This window comes from Mus caroli, unplaced genomic scaffold, assembly GCF_978045245.1.
Source record: "Mus caroli unplaced genomic scaffold, Mus_caroli_1 scaffold_9, whole genome shotgun sequence".
NCBI classification, from domain to species: domain Eukaryota; kingdom Metazoa; phylum Chordata; class Mammalia; order Rodentia; family Muridae; genus Mus; species Mus caroli.
In genome coordinates this window covers 102,907,439-102,926,880 of record NW_028227264.1, presented here as the reverse complement: position 1 = coordinate 102,926,880, position 19,442 = coordinate 102,907,439, and the positions used below count along the sequence as shown (strand labels likewise).

The window sequence follows — 19,442 nt, the reverse complement described above, 5'->3', positions numbered from 1 at the left end:
TACTCTCATCATGCATCACCATATGCCATGATTAATACACAGAAGACTTTAAAATTGTATAAAGATAAATTAATCGTGGTGGATTTACCCAATCAAGTTATTTATTTATTTATTTATTTATTTATTTATTTATTTTTATCCCAAATGTTGCTCCCCTTCCTAATCCCCCTCGCAGAGTTCTGCTCCCTACCCCCATCCTCTTTGACTTTGAGATGGCAGCATTCCCCTAACCCTGGTGCATCAAGTCTCTGCAGGATTAGGCACATCCTTTCGCACTGAGGCCAGACAAGGCAGCCCTCTGCTACATATGTGTCAGGGGCCTCAGGCCAGCCTGTGTAAGCTCTTTGGTTGGTGGTTCTGTGTCTGGGAGCTCCCAGGGGACAATGTTATTTTGACACTGTTGGTCTTCCTGTGGGTTATTTAAAGGCTTTGTCCATCACTAAAAATCCACAAGTAGTTATATCCATTTTCTGCCTTCCACTGTACTGCAGATCTTATCTTGATAATGCTATTAAGGTCTCTAGCATGCAAGTCTCCAGTGATATCACCACTGCCAAAGCAATGGCCTCCTCTCGCCATAGTTTGGGTAACTATGCCTGACATTATATACAGTATGTAATTTAGTATAAATAGAAGTATTTTTTATAATTTAAAGGCAAGTGCCATTACAGTTCCCTGTGTGTCACATGACTCCCTTTTCTTTTTCCTCTCTGTTCCTCCCAACTGCTCTTTGTTTTCTCTGCTGTGGCATTTCAGCTTCTTTTGTTAAAATATTTACTTCTGTAATGTGATATTTTATTCATTTTTCTTGTATCGAGTAACACTGAATAAAGTTAAAAGTCTATATATTTTCCACTCTGAGTTCAAGTAAAATTCTGGTTGAGATGAACAATTTCTCTTGTTTTGTTGTTTCAAAATTCTCACTGCCCAATGTATGCATTAACTATGTATAATACACATGTGATACTAGAAAACTTATATATTCCAGGTGGTTTAGAATCTTTGAAATATCTTCAAGAACTAACTGTGGACCACAATCAGTTAATTAGCACTAAAGGTCTTTGTGAAGCACCCACCATCGTGTACCTGGATTGCTCACATAACCATCTTACTGACATTGACGGCATTGGAAATTGTGGATTGCTCCAGATAATAAAGCTGCAGGGAAATTACCTAAGAGAGGTAAATTATTTAAAGTCATTGATTTCTGTAACTATTATCTTTCTTTTAATAGAAATAACTACCATACACGTTAAAAAAGCTTTTAATAATTTTACTTACTGTTTTGCTTTGTTTTGCTTTGCTTTGTTTTGTTTTGTTGAGACAGGGTTTCTCTGTGTAGCCCTGGCTTTCCTGGAAATCTCTCTGTAGACCAGGTTGGCCTTGTACTTTTTTTCTTTTTAATTATCCAGCTGTATGCTAATCCCAAGTTAACTTTTTTTTTTTTTTTTTTTTTTTTACTTTTTAGGTTTTTGTAGCATATACTAATTACCTCCAAAATGGATTTTATTCTGATTCTTTCATACCTGTATATAACATTTTTTTCTGTATTTACAAAACACATTACCATCTTTTGTCTGCTTCCAGTGCTAGCTATCTTCGTTTTGAACTCGGTGCCCTCTTAAATAATTTCTTTCTTTGTATGTGTGTGAATGTATAGAGAGACACAGAGAGAATTTTATTAGGTCTGTGAACAGGAACATAACTAGATGTTTTTTTGTTTGTTTGTTAACAAAATAACTGCAGTACTTCCTTCCCCATTAGATCCTATAAACTTCGCATTCATAACATCAATACCTTTCCCATTGGAGCATATGAACTTCCCATCTATGAGGATTTATACTAGCTTTACAATAACCAGAGAGTAATTATCTCCTATAGAGCAGGTGCCAAATTCAATCAGAAAGCCGTTGTTTACATCAATAACATATGTGCCACTATTGAACTACCATGTTCGTCTCACCAGTCTTGTGAATATTGCTGCATGCAAGCATCACAACAGTATGAAGGTTGATGACAGTTCCCACCCAGAAAACTGTATAGCATTTTGCAACATGTTGATGAAGGCTACACAGCAATGAAGCTACAGCCCAGTTCCATTTTATTTCTCTACCCCATGTGACCAAAGTAGCTGCAGTCTACGTTGGTAGGCTCTTGACCAGCTGGTTCTGGTGGACATTCAAGAACAGTGGCAGTTGTCACTGTTTATTATACTGTTTAGGGACCAACAACCTAAAGAAGAAAGGAGGCCTCCTGGGACTGGCACCTTCACTACGTTACCTGTAGCCTCTGGGAGCAGCTTAATCGATCTCTACTGGGCCCCATCAGTAAAAATGCAGTTCTTGTTCTTATTAGATTCCCTGATGATTTTTCCACACATCACGAATTTCATCTGACCCTCCAACCTCAGAGTCTTCCCTTACCTATGTGTATTTTTACATTCTACTATCCTCTTCGAAGTAATATTTCTTTCACTAATAAGCCCCTTTTCATCATTTTATTTTTTTTAACCATTTAGTAAACCCCCCAAATGCTTATAGTATCTCTTTTTTGTTTTGTTGTTTTTTTTTGAGACAGGGTTTCTATGTGTAGCCCTAGCTGTTCTGGAACCAGGTTGGCATTGAACTCAGAAACCCGCCAAGTGCTGGGATTAAAGGAATGCACCACCACTGCCTTGGCTTATAGTGTCTTATAAATCTAATTTAACATAAGATTCTCAGAATACTAAGTTATAGAGTATCATATCATTCTTTTAAATATGTTATAAGCTGGACTACAATTATCTATTTTGAAATTAAATTTTATTCTGTCTTAAAACTTTTTATAAAGATTATCAAAATTAATGTTATTCTGGATGCATTTCATCCATCCTGGAAGACTCAAAATAATATAATCTGAATTATGGTTTAATTTTCACCAGAATGTATATATTATAAGCTTTGGTAGAATCTATACCTTTCAATTTGCTTACAAGATATTTTACGTGCTATCAGGTAACAGAGTATATTTAATTGTAGCCTCCATCCTTAAGAAATCACGTTCTGCTCAGAGAGCTGCATTTGGATGACAACAGCATCTCAAGTGTGGAAGGACTTTCTTCCTGTTGGTTGCCTTTACTGCAGTATCTAAGCATTTCACAAAACAGGTGAGAATGCATATCACTTTAGAAATGGACTCAAACAATAATTATTTGAAAATTGTGGTATGATGTATACAAACAACTAAAAAAACTAGGAAATCAGGATTCAACCAAATTTATCAGTACACAATATATAAAGTGGCAATATAACCCTAGGATTTTAGTAAAATTGTATCAGTTTATTCTCCTCCTTTGGTCTCCTCTCTTAAATGTACTTGTAGAACCACCTCATGGCAGATTTGTTTATGTTTATAGAGTTTTAGTCTTTGAAAAATAGAGACTGTAAGGGACTTTATTCAGAAAGATGCCTCATTTCTTTCAACTGGTATTTATTAAGTCATGAAACAATAGCTTTTAGTCTTCTTCCCATTTGCTTGTCTTTTGTAGTTGTTAAAATGGGTTTACATTTGAATTCTAGAAGGATACAATGGAACCCTTACATTGTCTTAACACTACATGAAATGAGTACCCGAATCCAAAGGCACATCAGAGATGGCCAAACCTCTGTATATTTGGACAGAATCAGTGTGTAAAGTCAAACTATCATCACATGTGTGTCCTTCCTTCTTCCTGTTCTTAATATTGTGTTGAAACCTGTTGACTGTAACATGATTAATTTGCTCACCACAGGCCTATGGAAGAAGGTGGTTGGACTATCTATAAGAAATTTATTCTTTGAGTTACATGATGCTTGCGGGCAAGGAGAAAAGACAAATATGTGTGTGCTTAAAAGTCATATAAAATTATCTCTCAGTCAGTGCCAAATAGCACTCCTATTTTGGACATGTTTATATCAAATGACTGAACACCCATATATCGATCTTTGTGAATTAAAAATTGAATATACATTTTAAAATCCCTTTAGATTGTTTTAATCAGATCTAATTATGAAAGCTGACTTGCATTTAACAGGATATTGTTTGGATTTGAAGAAAGCTCCTGCAATGGAAACTGCTTAAGTATGTTCGACCTCCATGAATACATAGGATCATTTTACAATAAATAGGATCTCCAAATTAAAGGATCGGTTTTGTCACGGACATATGTAGTAAACCATGCAGAAATGGGCACAGCATAATTCTGGACAGAAGTAGTTCTCAGACTACCAGAAAATATTCCAATTAAGAAAAATTTAAAAGAATTTTAGTTCCTTGACTCCTTTAAACATACAATCAAATATCCTTATCTCTCAAAGCTAAAATTAGCTCCGAGGATACTTTGGCTTTATCACTCTTGGGCAATAGTCACTTATCAGTCTGTTGCAACGGGAATTATCAGCTAGATCAATTCAGATTTTAGGTCTGATAATTATTATTGGGATAATTCCTTCAAATGATTGTTATTTCAAATTTTGTTTACTTGGATATAATATTTGAATACTCAGTTAAGTCTTGCTATTTTGAGAGCTGTCACAATGAGGGGCATGTGTCATAACCCGAAAAAAAATGTCTTAAAGATATTTAACCTTTGTAGCTTTTCTGCACAAAATGTTATCCACACTAAAAAAGAGATGCATTAAATCTTCTTTCATCCATGATGGCTAGATTTTGTAAAAAGCACTATGCATGTATATATGGCATGGTAATAGAGACAAACCTGCCTATGGACAAAGGGAACAGGCAGGAACATGAATGTGGAGGTATGTGAGGAATACAGTCATTGCACAGTGTATATTGTTTTTAAAGTGTCCTTATGAAAATACTACTTACAATCAATATAATGAAATTATATATTACATATAATTATTACACATACCACATTGAATTTTTAATAACACTATCACATTTTAAAATATATATTATGCTATCAAATGCTTTGCATATGTCAGTATGTGCAACTTGTAAAGCAGGAGATCTAAAGGCATAAGAGGAAATGAAATTATTTCCTAATGCCATAATATATAAACAATCTCAAGGCTTACTTTTTTTCTCAGCAGATTTATTTCTTTACCTATGATCTGTGTCACAGTGTTCTGTGTAGGAACTGTCTGCAGAGCCATATGTTGGATATTAAAATTCGGATAGGGCAGTTCAGGTTTGTGGTTTGAACCTGTGACATCCTAGTCAATCGACACTGAGCATTTCTTTTCATTGTCTGAGCCTTAACTTCTTCCCAAGTGTCAATGGGTTGCTGTTGCCTAACTTTCAATTACCAAAGTGTAGCTGTCATTCAGATAGGGAATATGTCTGAGTCCATTTCAGAAACCTGTGAATTTATGATACAGATATTAAAATGCATTTATACAGACATCTTTGGAATTAGTAATTAGGATATGTATGTATGTATATATTATGTACTTTTGGTAACTATTTTCATCACAAGGAAGAAATTATACATTCACGTACTTTCTTTCCAAGCAAATGGAATACATATAAAGAACATTATTTTGTGAATATTGTTTAGAATACTTGTTTCATCGTGTGTTCTGTTTTAAATTTTCATTAAGACATATGACTGGTTTCAGTTTGACTGAGTGCAGTTCTAACTAGAAGACTCTGGCTATATAAACTGTCCTGAGACTCTAAGTGGGAGCAGAGTGGAAACTTATCCACTGGGTGCTCAATGTACAAATCTTTTGCTTTTTTGTCGTCTTTGAAATTTATATCGTTTAATGCCCAAGGCTAATGTGACAAGGTCAAATGGTATTAGGTTTTCACTAATGTCCCTTTGTCTTTCTGGTTTGAATTTTCTTGGAAAAAGTATTCATGAAATGTCAGTAAAGGGAAAAAACCCTATAGATGTTTGAGAAAAAGAAATCTATAACCAGATTTCTACCATCACAACAAATAGTCATAAAGAATCGTGACTATCCACTTTCTTGATTTAGATTTCAAAAAAGGGCAATTTACAAATCATGTTTTTTAAAAGAATTGCTGTGTGAAGAGATAAAATGTAATATTACAGAGATATTTGACCATAGCAGATGCTTATTTATGTACATTGATTTTGTAGAAAAAAAGCCATATTGTTTTTATATTATATGATTGCATTGATAATTTTCCTTTGATGATTTCAAATATATTTCACCATAAAGCATTGAGAAGTACACAAAATATTCTGGAGGAAACAGAGTAACCATATTATAAAGGGTAAAATAGTTCAGTAGCTATTGAGTTTCAGTAAAAAAACTTAATATTAAGATGTAGTAAAGTTACAAAAATAACAATGCATGGTCTTTTATACTGTCACATAAAAATTAACAATTCATACAATAAAAATTGTCATACAACCAGATTAGGCATGAAACAATATAGTATTAAGACTTAAATCCAATAATTATCTAACCACAATGTTTTAATTTTGCCCTGCCTCCCTCCTCCTTTCCATCCACCACCTTGCTTCTTCTCTGCCTTTCATTTGTTTATCCTCTCTTGCTTTTCTTCTTGTCACATCCATGTGACATTTAAGTCAATTGTACTGTTATGTTGTACAAAGAAGTGTTTATAGGGCCACTGTTTTTTATATTTTCCTCTTAGTATTATTTTATTCTACTCCTGACACCCATAAGACTCTATTAAAGAAGTAGTATTAGACAGGATTAGAATGAATGGTTGGATTGTACTTAGGAGTGACAACATTGAAAGGCATTTTCTTCTAGCCTCATTATTTCATCTACGTTCCATCAGTAGTATCTTCTTTCCCTCTACTAATGCAGACCAGGGTAGTACAAGGAAGGAGTCAAGGTGCATACAAGGGTGAGTCTGTGCCAGACCCCAGGAGGCTTTAAGGCACAGTGCTGGTGTGTGGCCTCTGACCTTAGAATAATACTTATGAGAGAGGGAGGGAAGGAGGAAGGGAGGAACAGAAAGAAAGAAAGAGAGAGAGAGAACTAGAAAGACACAGAGAGAAATAACAGGGAATTATCATTATTATTATTATTATTATTATACCCAGCTCTTCTTTATCTGAATGTTATGAACAATTACCAAGTTCCAATGTTAACAGGAAGAGTTAACTGCAAAGACATTTCCAGTTATAATAATGAGTTTACGTAAATAAGTGTTTGTATTAAAGATTCAGGTAAATTGGTGTGATTTTAATTTGGAAATAACTATAGTAGTGCGTTTTTATGCTACAAAGTACTGATTAATCTGTCTCCAAAAGAAATGTCAACCAAGATGAAATTAATTTGTGAAAACAGCTTTTATTTAGAATGCTATATACATTATGTGTCAAAAATCATTTTATATTTCTTGCTTGAAATTTTTTCTAGTGACCTTTATAATATGGAAAATAAATAGAAGAATTTTTGTGTCAATAATTTCATTATTACAATTAAGCATACATTATGAGAATATATATTTTAAATTATTTATGGCAAGGTTAAACCCATTCTATCAATATAAAATTTTATAACGTCATTCCTCCTTACTCCTCCTAGACCTATTATTTATATGTATTTGTATATATTCACACACACACCCAATATGTTGAGTTTGTTCTTTTTGTTTGTGTGCACTATCTGGTTTCAAGGTTTACACTCTTCACTGGGCAACTAAGAAGTGAGCTAAACCCTGGGAGAGGCTCATTTTCCTCCTTCCAGTAGTCACTTGTTGCCTCTACACTTTTGTCTAGAAATAGAACCCTAAAATATTTCCCCCTTTCATGTTAAAATGCCCCTTGATAGTGCCAGTACAAGTTTTTCCAGGGGAAACTGCTTCACAGAGAATTCTGACTCTTACAGTCTTTCTGAACCCTTCTCAGGGTGTTCCCTAAGCCAAAGATTCCATACCTGTGATGTAGATGTGTCCTTTGGAGCTGGGCTCCCCATAATTTATTAATCTCTACAGTGTGTCCAGTTGTGGTTTACACACACACACACAGCCCTGTGTGTGTGTATGATTGTAACAATAATAATGGAAAATTGGCAATGCTCTAGAGTGATGAAATGGAGGAAGTGATACAGTTTTATTTAAATTAAAATCTTAAAATATTACAGTAAACCCCCAAAGCTTGTCTCTTAAAGATTTAGACCATGTGTTTAATTAAACTAAAGATGGGAGAACAAATAATGTATTTTCTGTATGACTAGCTTTATAAAAAGATAAAACAAAAAATAACCAAATAGTTACCCATTTTAAATTGAATAGCAAATACACATCAAAGCCCATGGTATTTATGACTGAAATGTGCAATTCCATGGTCATGTCTTTTTTAAATGAATCAAAATCTTCCATTATTGTAATGTTCCATGGTAAATTCTCTTTAAAAATGAACAACGATTTTTCCATAATAGGATTACTTACATTCTTAGGCTTTTTACATTTTTAATAAATACTGTTACTCAATGTTTTAATTGTACTGCATTGTATTATGCAATTATAGATAATTGGATATAATTTCTTGTAATTATGTAATTGTATTAGGTAAATGAGTTGTACTTCAAATGAATTCTGTTAAGAATATGCTTGTTAATTTTTTTTCAAAGGGCTTTTCTATTTTTTTTTTTTTTTAGCTTAGCCACAATTGTGCCACTTTTTCATCTTGTCTCTTTGGAGAAGCTGGATGTCAGCAACAATTGTCTTTCTGGTAAGGGTGGAATTCTATTTGTTATTTTGAATAATAGGATTTCGAGTTTCTGCTTCAAATAGTGCAAAGGGTTGGTATGAATACATATGTGCTTGTCCATATAAAGATGAGTAAAATGATCATCGCTAGAGCTTTTATTCCTGGCTATTAAAAGTGGATTAAAGCATCATGAATTGTACAGATTGCCCTGAAATGTTTTTCCCAAGTCCACTCCCAGTCAGCCGCCTCCACATAGCAGCCACAATCTGAGTTTGCCACCGTAAGCTAATTTTGCCTTATATTAAACAAATATTATTGCCTTCAAAATTCTTCACTTAGTATTTGTATGAAATCATAACATATTTTTTCAATATTATGCATATTGATGATAATGTTATCTATTCACTAAAAGTATACAATTTGTGTCTACATTTTCTTTTGACTGATGGTTTGAAATTTTAGGTACCATGAATATAAAATTTATGCAGATATTATTTTTTTTTTTTGCTTTTTTTTTAAATACTTCAGTAGTAACCCCTCTCCTGGTCTGCCCTCTCTCCCACACACTGTTCCTCCTCCCCAGTCTCTAAGAGAATGTTCCCACCCACCCCTTACTCCCTCCTCCCAAGAAGGCAAGTCTCATAAGGAATAGTCACATCTTCTCTCAGAGGCCAGACCAGGCAGTCCTCTGTTGATATGCACTCACTGAAAAGCAGATATTAGCCCAGAAACTTAGACTACCCAAGATACAATTTGCAAAACATATGAAACTCAAGAAGAAGGAAAACCAAAGTGTGGATACTTTGTTCCTTCTTAGAATGGGGAACAAAATACCCATGGAAGGAGTTACAGAGACAAAGTTTGGAGCTGAGACAGAAGGAAGGACCATCCAGAGACTGCCCCACCCTGGGACCCATCCCATATACAACCATCAAACCCAGACACTATTACATATGCCAGAAAGATTTTGCAGACAGGACCCTGATATAGCTCTCTCTAGTGAGGCTATGCCAGTGCCTGGCAAATACAGAAGTGGATGCTCACAGTCATTTATTGGATGGAACACAGGGCCTCTAATGAAGGAGCTAGAGAAAGTACCCAAGTAGCTAGAGGGGTTTGCAACCCTATAGGAGGAACAACAATATGAACTAACCAATACCCCCCCCCCCCAGAGCTGTGTTTCTAGTTGCATATGTAGCAGAGGGGGGCCTATTCGACATAAATGGGAGGAGAGGCTCTTGGTCTTGCGAAGATCATATGCCCCAGTACAGGGGAATGCCAGGGCAAGGAAGCAAGTTGGGTGGTTTGGGGAGCAGGGCGAGGAGAGGGTATAGGAAGCTTTGGGGATAGCATTTGAAATATAAATGAAGAAAATATCTAATAAAGATACAAAAAATATGTATATAAATCTCTCAATGGTTAGGCACATCTCTCAGTGAGGCCAGACTAGGCAGTCCTCTGCTGTATACATGCCAGAGTGAGGGGGACCTTATATCAGCTGGTGTACACTGCCTGTTTGGTGGCTCAGTGTCTGAGAGACCTCAGGGGTGCTGGTTAGTTGAGACTGCTGGTTTTTCGTGATGCCCTCCTCCTCAGCCTCTTCCAGCCTTTTCATTAATTTAACCACAGAAGTCTCTGACTTCAGTTCATTGGTTGGCTGTTAAGTATCTGCATCTGTCTCAGTTGGCTGCTTGTTGGGCCTCTCAGTGAACAGCCATGCTAGGCTCCTGTCTGTAAGCACACCATAGCATCAGTAATAGTGTCAGGCCGTGGAGCCTGGCCTTGAGATAGATCCCAATTTGGCCCTGTCACTGGATATCATTTCCTTCAATCTCTTCTCCATTTTTGTCCCTGCAGTTCTTTTAGGCAGGGACAATTCTGAGTCAGAGTTTCTGATTGTGGGACGGCAACCCCATCCCACTGCTTGACGCCCTGTCTTTCTGCTGGAGATGGACTCTACGAGTTCCCTCTTCCCATTGTTGGGCATTTAATTTAAGGTCTCTCCCTTTGAGTCCTGAGGGTCTTTCATCACCCAGGTAAATTATAGAGGGTCCCCCCACTTCTTACCCATATATTCAACGCTGCATATTTCTATTTATTCTGCTGGCCCTTGGGGCTTCTCTCCTATTCCCCCTGCCCCAATACCTGAAACTATTGCATAAGTTTTAGTGTCAGATTTATTAGCCATTTCCTCTGACACTGGCAAACTGGGCTATTTTGTTTATTTTGCAGCCAGAATGATACCCATCATTTTGCCAGTGACATGTGATGAATTCTCAATATTTAAGCACCTTCTTCTCAATCCTTTTTTTTTCCTATAAATTCTATTTTCTTTCATAACATTTCTACTTTGATCCAGCACAACAGAATCTATATTCTACAGTACTTCTAGAGGAACAATAATATTTTTGTAGACAGAAAATTACTAAGATCAAAGAAAGATAAGGAAGATCTTTGTGTGTTTCTTTTCTGTCAGAGTCAGATGGAGAAATGGGTGTTATGTCAGTATCTTTTTGTGAACACAAACATTTGCATCTGTAGTCAGTATTAATTTTTTGTGGGAAATAAGTCCACACACACTGCTTTGTATAGCAGCCCAGATTTGTTTACAAGTTTTTCCTCTAAAAGTATAATAGGTCTATGTGAGTCTTTCTGCTTATATTTAGCTTTAACAAAAATTGTTACTTTATGTTTGGTGTCATAATTTTTGTTCCATTCATAGAAGAACATGAAGTACATCATCTCATCTCGTCCTCACACATCAAGACAGCCTAAAGCTGAAGTTTAGAAATGATTTGCCTAAGTTCACACAGTTGCTAAATGGTAGAAACATAATTTATACTCATCTATTTTCTCTCTCTCTGATGCAAAAGTATAGAAAATCTTAAATATTACTTCATTTTAATGGAGTAATAGGAAAATGGTGATTAATTTATGACATTTTATTTTAAAAACATCTATACTTTTAACATTTTAAAAATGCATTTTAACCAATTTTCTTCTTTGTAGATCTGACAAATGTCATGTGTTGGTTCAATGCATGCTACTCTATCCGTGAGCTTTGTCTCACTGGAAACCCAGTACTCCAGGAAATAAACTGGAGGTAAGGTATCTGTTTGTAACCCATGAATATCTTGGACATCTGATTTTCATTTTGCCAAATGTTGATAAAATGATATCATATATTTACCAGCTCTTGAGACAAAATATTATACAAAATTTCCTACGAAAATTATTCCAATTCCTTGAGAATAGTTTATGTTACTTTGAGTGTCATCACAGCAGTTCTAAAATGTCATTAGCCTACACATTTCCTCACGTATCAGTGAATTTGAAAGTTTGACTGTGGAGCAAGTGCCTGGTGGCAAGTCAACCCACTCCATGTTAACTGTGCTTTTCTTTAGAGGAACCATCTTTTGTCAACTCCCTGTGAGCCGGTTAAATCTTGTAACTTACCATTTAAGCGATTTTCTTCAGAAAGTTGGACTGACAAAATAAAACTGGGCTGGTGTGTTCCCTTATTTAAAACCTCAGCCTGTCACATTTCAGTGAGATCAATTGTTCTAATATACATTTCATTATCTACAAGAAGAGATTCATTTATCTAGAGGGTTTAAAATCAAGAAGTCTATAAAATATGGATTTGTTAATGAAAGGACAAACTCAACTTTGATACAGTCTGCTCTGGTGAACTTTATATAACCCCATGGTACCAACAAAGGGATTAGTTATAGATTTTCCCAATGGATTTCTTACTTTCATGTCAAGCCAGTGATAACATGCAAAAAAACTGATGTACTGAATAAAAAAATCTCTTTTAAAACATAATCCACAGGCAGCATTTGAAATCTCCTCTGAGAATTTGCTTCATTGACTGATGATTAATGGTGCTTGTTAAGTGGCAGAATACGCATCAGGAAGTTTTCACTGAATGAAATATTGATTTGGCTCTTGAGTAGGAGGAGCCCAGCTGGAAAAACTAATCTCGGAATTTCACAGTGTTCTTAGACTTCATTCCCAACATTAATCAGATTTCTCATATATTCCCCGTAAGCTCGAGTGTCAGACTGCTGAACTTAAGGACAATCTCCACACTGTGGCCTTTTAGAGGTCTGAAGACAGTTCGTTTCAAAACTGAAGGAAGGAACAAAATGATTAAAATAAAACACTAAACCCTATTTGAACCTTGATTATATGTCTCAAAGTAACATATTGTTACTGTCTTGAACATCCAAGCGAATTTTGATATCTAAAAGAATTTCAAATTAATCTGATTAAAGTGAATTGCTTGGGGACCTTTGTGTGTCAAAATGAGTAAGACAACATCAAAATATGCCTCACATAGAAATTCAGGGCTAGCTCACTCTTAATGAAAATTTACTCTCTATAAAATAATACTTAATATTAATGTCAATAGCCAAGTGGAAAATATTGGCTGGTAGAAATATTGTTTTATCCTTTCTTTATCTGGTTGCTTACACATAAGTCATTGCTAATAACTGCAAACTGCCGAAGATATCTAATATCCAGTGCTGTCCTTAAACTTACTTCTCCCCATTATTTTCTTTATATAAAATATTAATATTTATCTTTAAATGAAATATGTGGGATCATATGCACTTACATCATCTTGGATCTGATAAAATAGTTTTATATTTTCCTCTAGGTTTATATTAGTATACACAATTAAAATGACTTTTTACTTTGTAATTATTTTGGGTTAAATGCTGTTGTTTCTATATATTTGATGTATATTAACCACCCAGTGTTCCTGTAGTATTGACCTAAGTAGAGATCTAATCTCTTTAATATGAGAGGTTAAAAATAGTTTCTATAACCTCTCTGTAAAATGAGATGTTAATAATAGCTTTTATTTTTATTAGACAAATTCTTCTTGGTATTTGTGATATATAAGATAATGCTACAAGTTTGTGGCTAATGTTTTTAATTTACAATTTACAAGATATTAGAATTAGCTAATTTTTATAGTTTCCTTTTTCCTTTTAAATATTTTATTCTTTGAGAGTTTCATATACTGTAGTTTGATTATATTCACTCTCAACACCTCCTAGGTTCACCTTTACCTTCCTACCACCTATCTCCTAGTATTCTGCCTTCTCTCCCTCCTTCCCTTCCTCTCTCTCCTCTTCTTTTTTGTCCTCTGTGTGTGTGTGTGTGTGTGTGTGTGTGTGTGTGTGTGTGTAGGCAGCCCAACTACTCTTGAGGATGAGACCTGCTTCTTAGAATGGCTGACCTACAATGCGTCATACATTAAAAAACAAAACAAAACAAAAACAAAAAACCCTTTCTCAACAGCTATCAGATGCTAATACATACTCAGCTGGTGGTAAGATTTTTCTACTTAACCATTCAGGGATTATATCTGATTGGGCTCTTACAGTATTTGCAACCCCTCTTCCTCAAAGATCCCTGAATCTTTTCAGGAGAGGATTTACCCTTTGCTAAATCTTCATAAGGATTCCATGCTTAAAGTCAGTTGAGAATGTAGAATTGGTAGCATAAAATTTTTATTTATTTATTTATTTATTTATTTATTTATTTATTTATTCATGCTATCTTTTCACCAGTATAATTAAAATTAAAATTTGCAATTAAATTTTAATATTAGAGAGTCACGCATCTAATTAATTTATATCCACTAGTTATCTTTTTCCAAGTTATTATACATACTTATGAACTATTTATTCCATACGTTTTTCCCTTTTATTGAAAAATGGATTCTTGTTATGACATCTGCAAAAAAACAAACAAACAAACAAAAAGCCGGGCGTGGTGGTGCACGCCTTTAGTCCCAGCACTCGGGAGGCAGAGGCAGGCGGATTTCTGAGTTCGAGGCCAGCCTGGTCTACAAAGTGAGTGCCAGGACAGCCAGGGCTACACAGAGAAACCCTGTCTCAAAAAACCAAAAAAAAAAAAAAAAAACAGACATCTGCAAAATCCAGCAGTAAGTACAGCGACCCATGTCTTCTCTTGCCACCAAGTGTAAAGAAAGTTCCACACTGTATATATCTTGCACCTGATTGTTAGTTTGTTACAGTGGGCAAGCCTATAGTGACACCGTGTTGTCACTCAAAGGCATGTCAAATTTACTCTGCTAAATACATATCCTATGGGTTTTGGCAAGTGCATGATCATGTTAATGCACATTGAGAATTCCACTTCCTTCAGACTCCATGCTCCTCTGGTCTCCAAATCTGAGATAGACAGTGTTCTTTCTAACCTCCTTCCATAATTTCACATTTCCATGTGGATCATATAATGAGAACCAAACAGTAAGAAGCACCATTACATTTCCATCTTTCTTTAAGTATGAATTTTGTTTTTTTCATGCTTTGGCTTTGTGGCTCACTTCTTTTTGGCCCTCAGTAATCCCCCAGCCCTCTGTACAAGTTCATTTCTCCCCACCTCCTGAAGGATAACGTGCTTGCTCTCAGGTATAGGCTGTTATGAATAAAGTAGCTATCAGTTCATAGATTGTAGAGGTTAGTGTCGACCTGGGTTCATAATACATTTGAATAAATCCTAAGGATTTTTACTTGATTTTATAGAATAGTATATTTAGTCTTTCAACAGATTTGTGAAACTGTACTTAAAAATGCCTGTGACATATTGTGGTTAATATCAGAAATGTAAGAGAATTCTGTTGCTCTCGATCTCTCCTGTCCTTTGATTGTTATCAGTGTTTTGGGCTTTGCCCACTGTCAAAGATGTGTCATGGTAGCTCATTACTATGTTAACTTGCACACCTGTCATGAATCTGAAGCTGCACATCTATACACATAGTTGTCTTCTGTAAAACCTCTACCTCTGGATCCACAGACAGTAGGAGCAGAGATACTGGACCTGGCTTTAGCTTTTGAACACTCAAAGCCCACTCCCAGTGACACATTTCCTCCAGTAAGACCACACCTTCTAATCCTTTTAATTAGTACTATTCCCTGTTGGCTAATCATTCATATATATTATTCTATGGGGACCAATCCTATTCAAACTGCCTCATTAAGGTATCTTTTCCATTGTCATATTCATTTTTAAATTAGTCTTATTCTTTGTTTTGATTTTTATATGTATATTCTGAATAATCCTTTATTATATTTATATTTCTCAAATATTTTCTTCTCCCTTAAGGTTTTATTTTCCTGTTTTTTTATTTCCCATATACTAGAAGTTTTAATTTTAATTATATTAAGCTTTTCAATGTTTTTTTTCCCTTGATCATGATTTCTTTTTATGTTTGATCTAAAAGATTATCAGAGCTCTAGGTTTTTTCGTTTTTTTACCCTGTTTTTCTTTTTTCCATTTTTCTTTTATCTCCTATACATTTTCATTTTACAGTTATGTCCATGATGCATTTTGACTTAACATTTCTTAAAAGCATAAATCTTTCTATGAGACTTTTTCATGTAAATGTCCATACCTTTGATCCACTAGGCTATGTTTCTATTTTTGTCTCATTTGGTGTTGGTGTTGGTTTTCGTTTTGGTGGTGTTGGCATTGGTGTTGGCGTTGGTGTTGTTTTTGGTGTTGGTTTTGATTTTGGTGTTGGTGTTGGTTTTGGTTTTGGTGTTGGTTCTTGTTTTTCTTCTCCACCAAATCCTAATCCATGCTATCTTACATACTGTATCTCCAGTCATTCTCTAGAAATCAGATTTTGTCTGTCTGACATTTGTTTCTTCTTCAGTTGTTTGGTATCCTGGATCTTCCACCTCTCCATTTGAGTTCGTCTGTTAATATTGGATAAATGCCTTCATGGATTCAGACTGATACTCAACCTGATCTGTAATTTAGTTTGGGATGAACTCTTGCTTTGGTAACATTTGACTCCTATCCATAAATGTGTTTTATCTCTCTATTCTATGGCATTGGTTTCATGTTTTCTATGAGGAGCTCATTTCTTTATGTATAAGCTTCACTTGTCCAAGCAAGCCAGTTTCCCTCTGTGACTGTCCAGTGTATTAAAACAGACACACCTTTTGTTTGTGAGAAATTTAGTCCAGTACTTCTGATGACTGAGCTTGATCCTCAGCGCTTGCTATCTGTCCTGTTCTTGACTTTTGCATTATAAATTGATTTGTTTTTTTAGCCCAAGCCTCAAAAGGTATATTATTACAATCTTTAGCAACTCAAGAGACAATATAATTTTAGATGTCTTTGATCATATAAAACCAAACCTTTTCCATCCTGTTTTAACACTACTGACACTATATCTTAATGAGACTCAATAAAATTTTGCCTTTACTATAAAGAGCAATTTTCAAAACTATTATCATTATAAGATGAAGTTTCTCTCATCATTTTTTTAATAAGATAGCCTTTTTGTTTTGCAAATTTTGGCCCAAGTTTCTAACATTGGTTCTCTCATTTGCAATTTGAGGTTATTATTCATTGCAAGACAGTGTTGTATATGACAGTGTTTTACAGTTTTGAGTATTTACAGTCCTCTGAAAAATCAACCACATTTTCTGAGATAAACATTCTATGCTTGTTATGTGAAATTCATTCTTATTTAAAACACAAGTCCTTATCAAAATTAGTAACTTCTTCCCTGTTTCTAATAGAGATTCTATACTTAAAACATTACCTGCTCTGAGAGTCCTCAATGGTGACATGCTGAACTCTTATGCCAATGTCCATATTGAAGAGTACTATCATCAAGACTTAAGATGTTTCTTGGCACTTTGTCAGTACCAGCTTCAAGAGTTCAACTTATTACCTGAAAAGTATATCACACAGAAGAGGTAAGGTTCTAATATTCCTTCTATTGTATTTAAAGAAATAATGCAATATAAACACATGATTAAATATATAATTACCACATTGACACTAGTTTGATTAGAAGCAATATGTCTGGGCATTGTTCTATCTGTAGTATTATTCTGAAGATCATTTATATCTTAAAATATGTCAATATGTACTTTGAACATAATTATGTAATAGTTATAAATTTATTTTAACAATAATTTTTAAACAATAATTTTCATAAGATTGAGTATCCTCTAAGAATTTATTGTTACAAGGGAATAAGGTAGCTTTGAAAGCATGTGATGTACATACCATGTGCTATATTACATGTTACTCTACCATGTCATCACAGTGGAGAAAGCCTGTGTTTCTACATGCACCAAGGACAAAAGCTGGGAATTATTATAATCTGATATCAAAAACCAATTACTTTTTTTTCTGACCTTGAATTATTTTTCTTTCCTTAATTATTTTTTTCAGTCTACATCCTGATCATCACCCATACCCCTGTCTCTCCCTCATACATGCCCCTCCCCTTCTCCACAGTGTGGGGGGGCCCTTGTGTATTCCCCAACCCTGGCATATCATGTCTCTGAAGGACTAGGTGGATCATCTCCCACTGAGGCCAGACAGGCAGCCAATTAGAAGAATGGATTCTACAGACAGACAACAGCTTTAAGGACAGCTCCCATTTCATTTTTTGGGACATCAAATTCTTAATGAATTACAATGGATAAATTATAATGATCTTTGTATAACAGAATTTAACATTTTTAATTGGCCTAGAAAAGACATGGGCATTAGTATTTTTGAATAATAGTTGATTGTTTCACATATAGTTCCAATATAAAGAGAAAAATAATATGTCCTACCTAATATTTCAGGTAATTACTAAGCTATTTCTTCTTCCATTTTTAATTTTGTGATTATAATATAATTACATCATTTTTTATTTCTTTTCCTTACTCCAAGCCTTCCCATGCACCTCCGTGAATGGGAAAGGTCTAGAGCCAGAGTTCATCATGTTCTCTAAAATATTTGCTAAATAATTATAACAAATTGTTAGCCAAGAGAGAAAGACACAAAGACCTTTTTTAAATGCATGGACTCCTTTTTATTTAGTATTTATTACCATGGTGTGTGTGTGTGTGTGTGTGTGTGTGTATTAATAGCAATAGCATGAGCACATAAGATGTACACACATGTACATGCACATGCATGCACATGTGCACACATGGCACGTGCACACACACACTCCTAAGTACATAATGAAACTTAGTTTGTATATTGTCATTGTGTTTATGTTTTCAGGATTGATCATTTCAAAGGGATAGACACCTGGTATGGTCAGTTTGCTCTGAGAATGTCTAGGAGTCTAAGTCACATCTCAGTTGTCACTATTTACATTATCGAACATATTTCTCTAACATCAGCTCCTTTTCCATTAGAAATTTTTGTGAATATATGGGTAATTAATATGAAAATTGTCATATCTGTAAATAATTTTTATGTTATAAGAGATAGTAAAGCAAATTATTATTATATTTTAACTATATCCATAAAATAGTCTTCAAATAGTGAACTTACTTATTTACATCTTTATTCTGGGATAGGGATGGAATAGAGTACCTTGTGCACAATACACCAGGGTAAAGTGAGCTGCATCCTCGTAAGTAAGCAGGAATAATGGAGGATAAAAGCGTGACTAAGAATGGAGGTCAGGCAGGTCAAAATACTGCATTTATGCAGGCTTTCTAATGAGTAGGTGGAACGTGGATAAATTACATAGGAATAAAACCCAAAATATACAGCCATTGGTCAAGAGGACCTTAGGCATTTGCACTTGTTATCTTTGCCGTGGATAACAGTTGTCCGTGGAAAAACAGAAACAAAGACTTCCCAAAATATATCTTTGACCATCCAATTTGAATATTCTGTATCACAAGAGTCAGTGTAGAAAATAGTTCTAGTTCATGAATAACTTCTCCACCTTTTTACAGTCATTATTTCTCATGCTTATGATAGCAAAACC

General features: G+C 34.8%; 1 protein-coding gene across 2 annotated transcripts in view; it reads left to right on the top strand.

Annotated features, from left to right (window-relative positions):
- The window catches only part of Lrriq1 (leucine rich repeats and IQ motif containing 1), a 202,095-nt gene that overhangs the window by 46,065 nt on the left and 136,588 nt on the right, over nucleotides 1-19,442 (top strand). For both annotated transcript variants that reach the window (XM_085843122.1, XM_085843121.1), the window contains exons 11-15: nucleotides 989-1,182; nucleotides 3,018-3,145; nucleotides 8,595-8,668; nucleotides 11,657-11,750; nucleotides 17,227-17,406. In XM_085843122.1, the coding sequence (XP_085699248.1) occupies nucleotides 989-1,182; nucleotides 3,018-3,145; nucleotides 8,595-8,668; nucleotides 11,657-11,750; nucleotides 17,227-17,406 (670 nt within the window). The remainder of the gene's footprint in view (nucleotides 1-988; nucleotides 1,183-3,017; nucleotides 3,146-8,594; nucleotides 8,669-11,656; nucleotides 11,751-17,226; nucleotides 17,407-19,442) is intronic.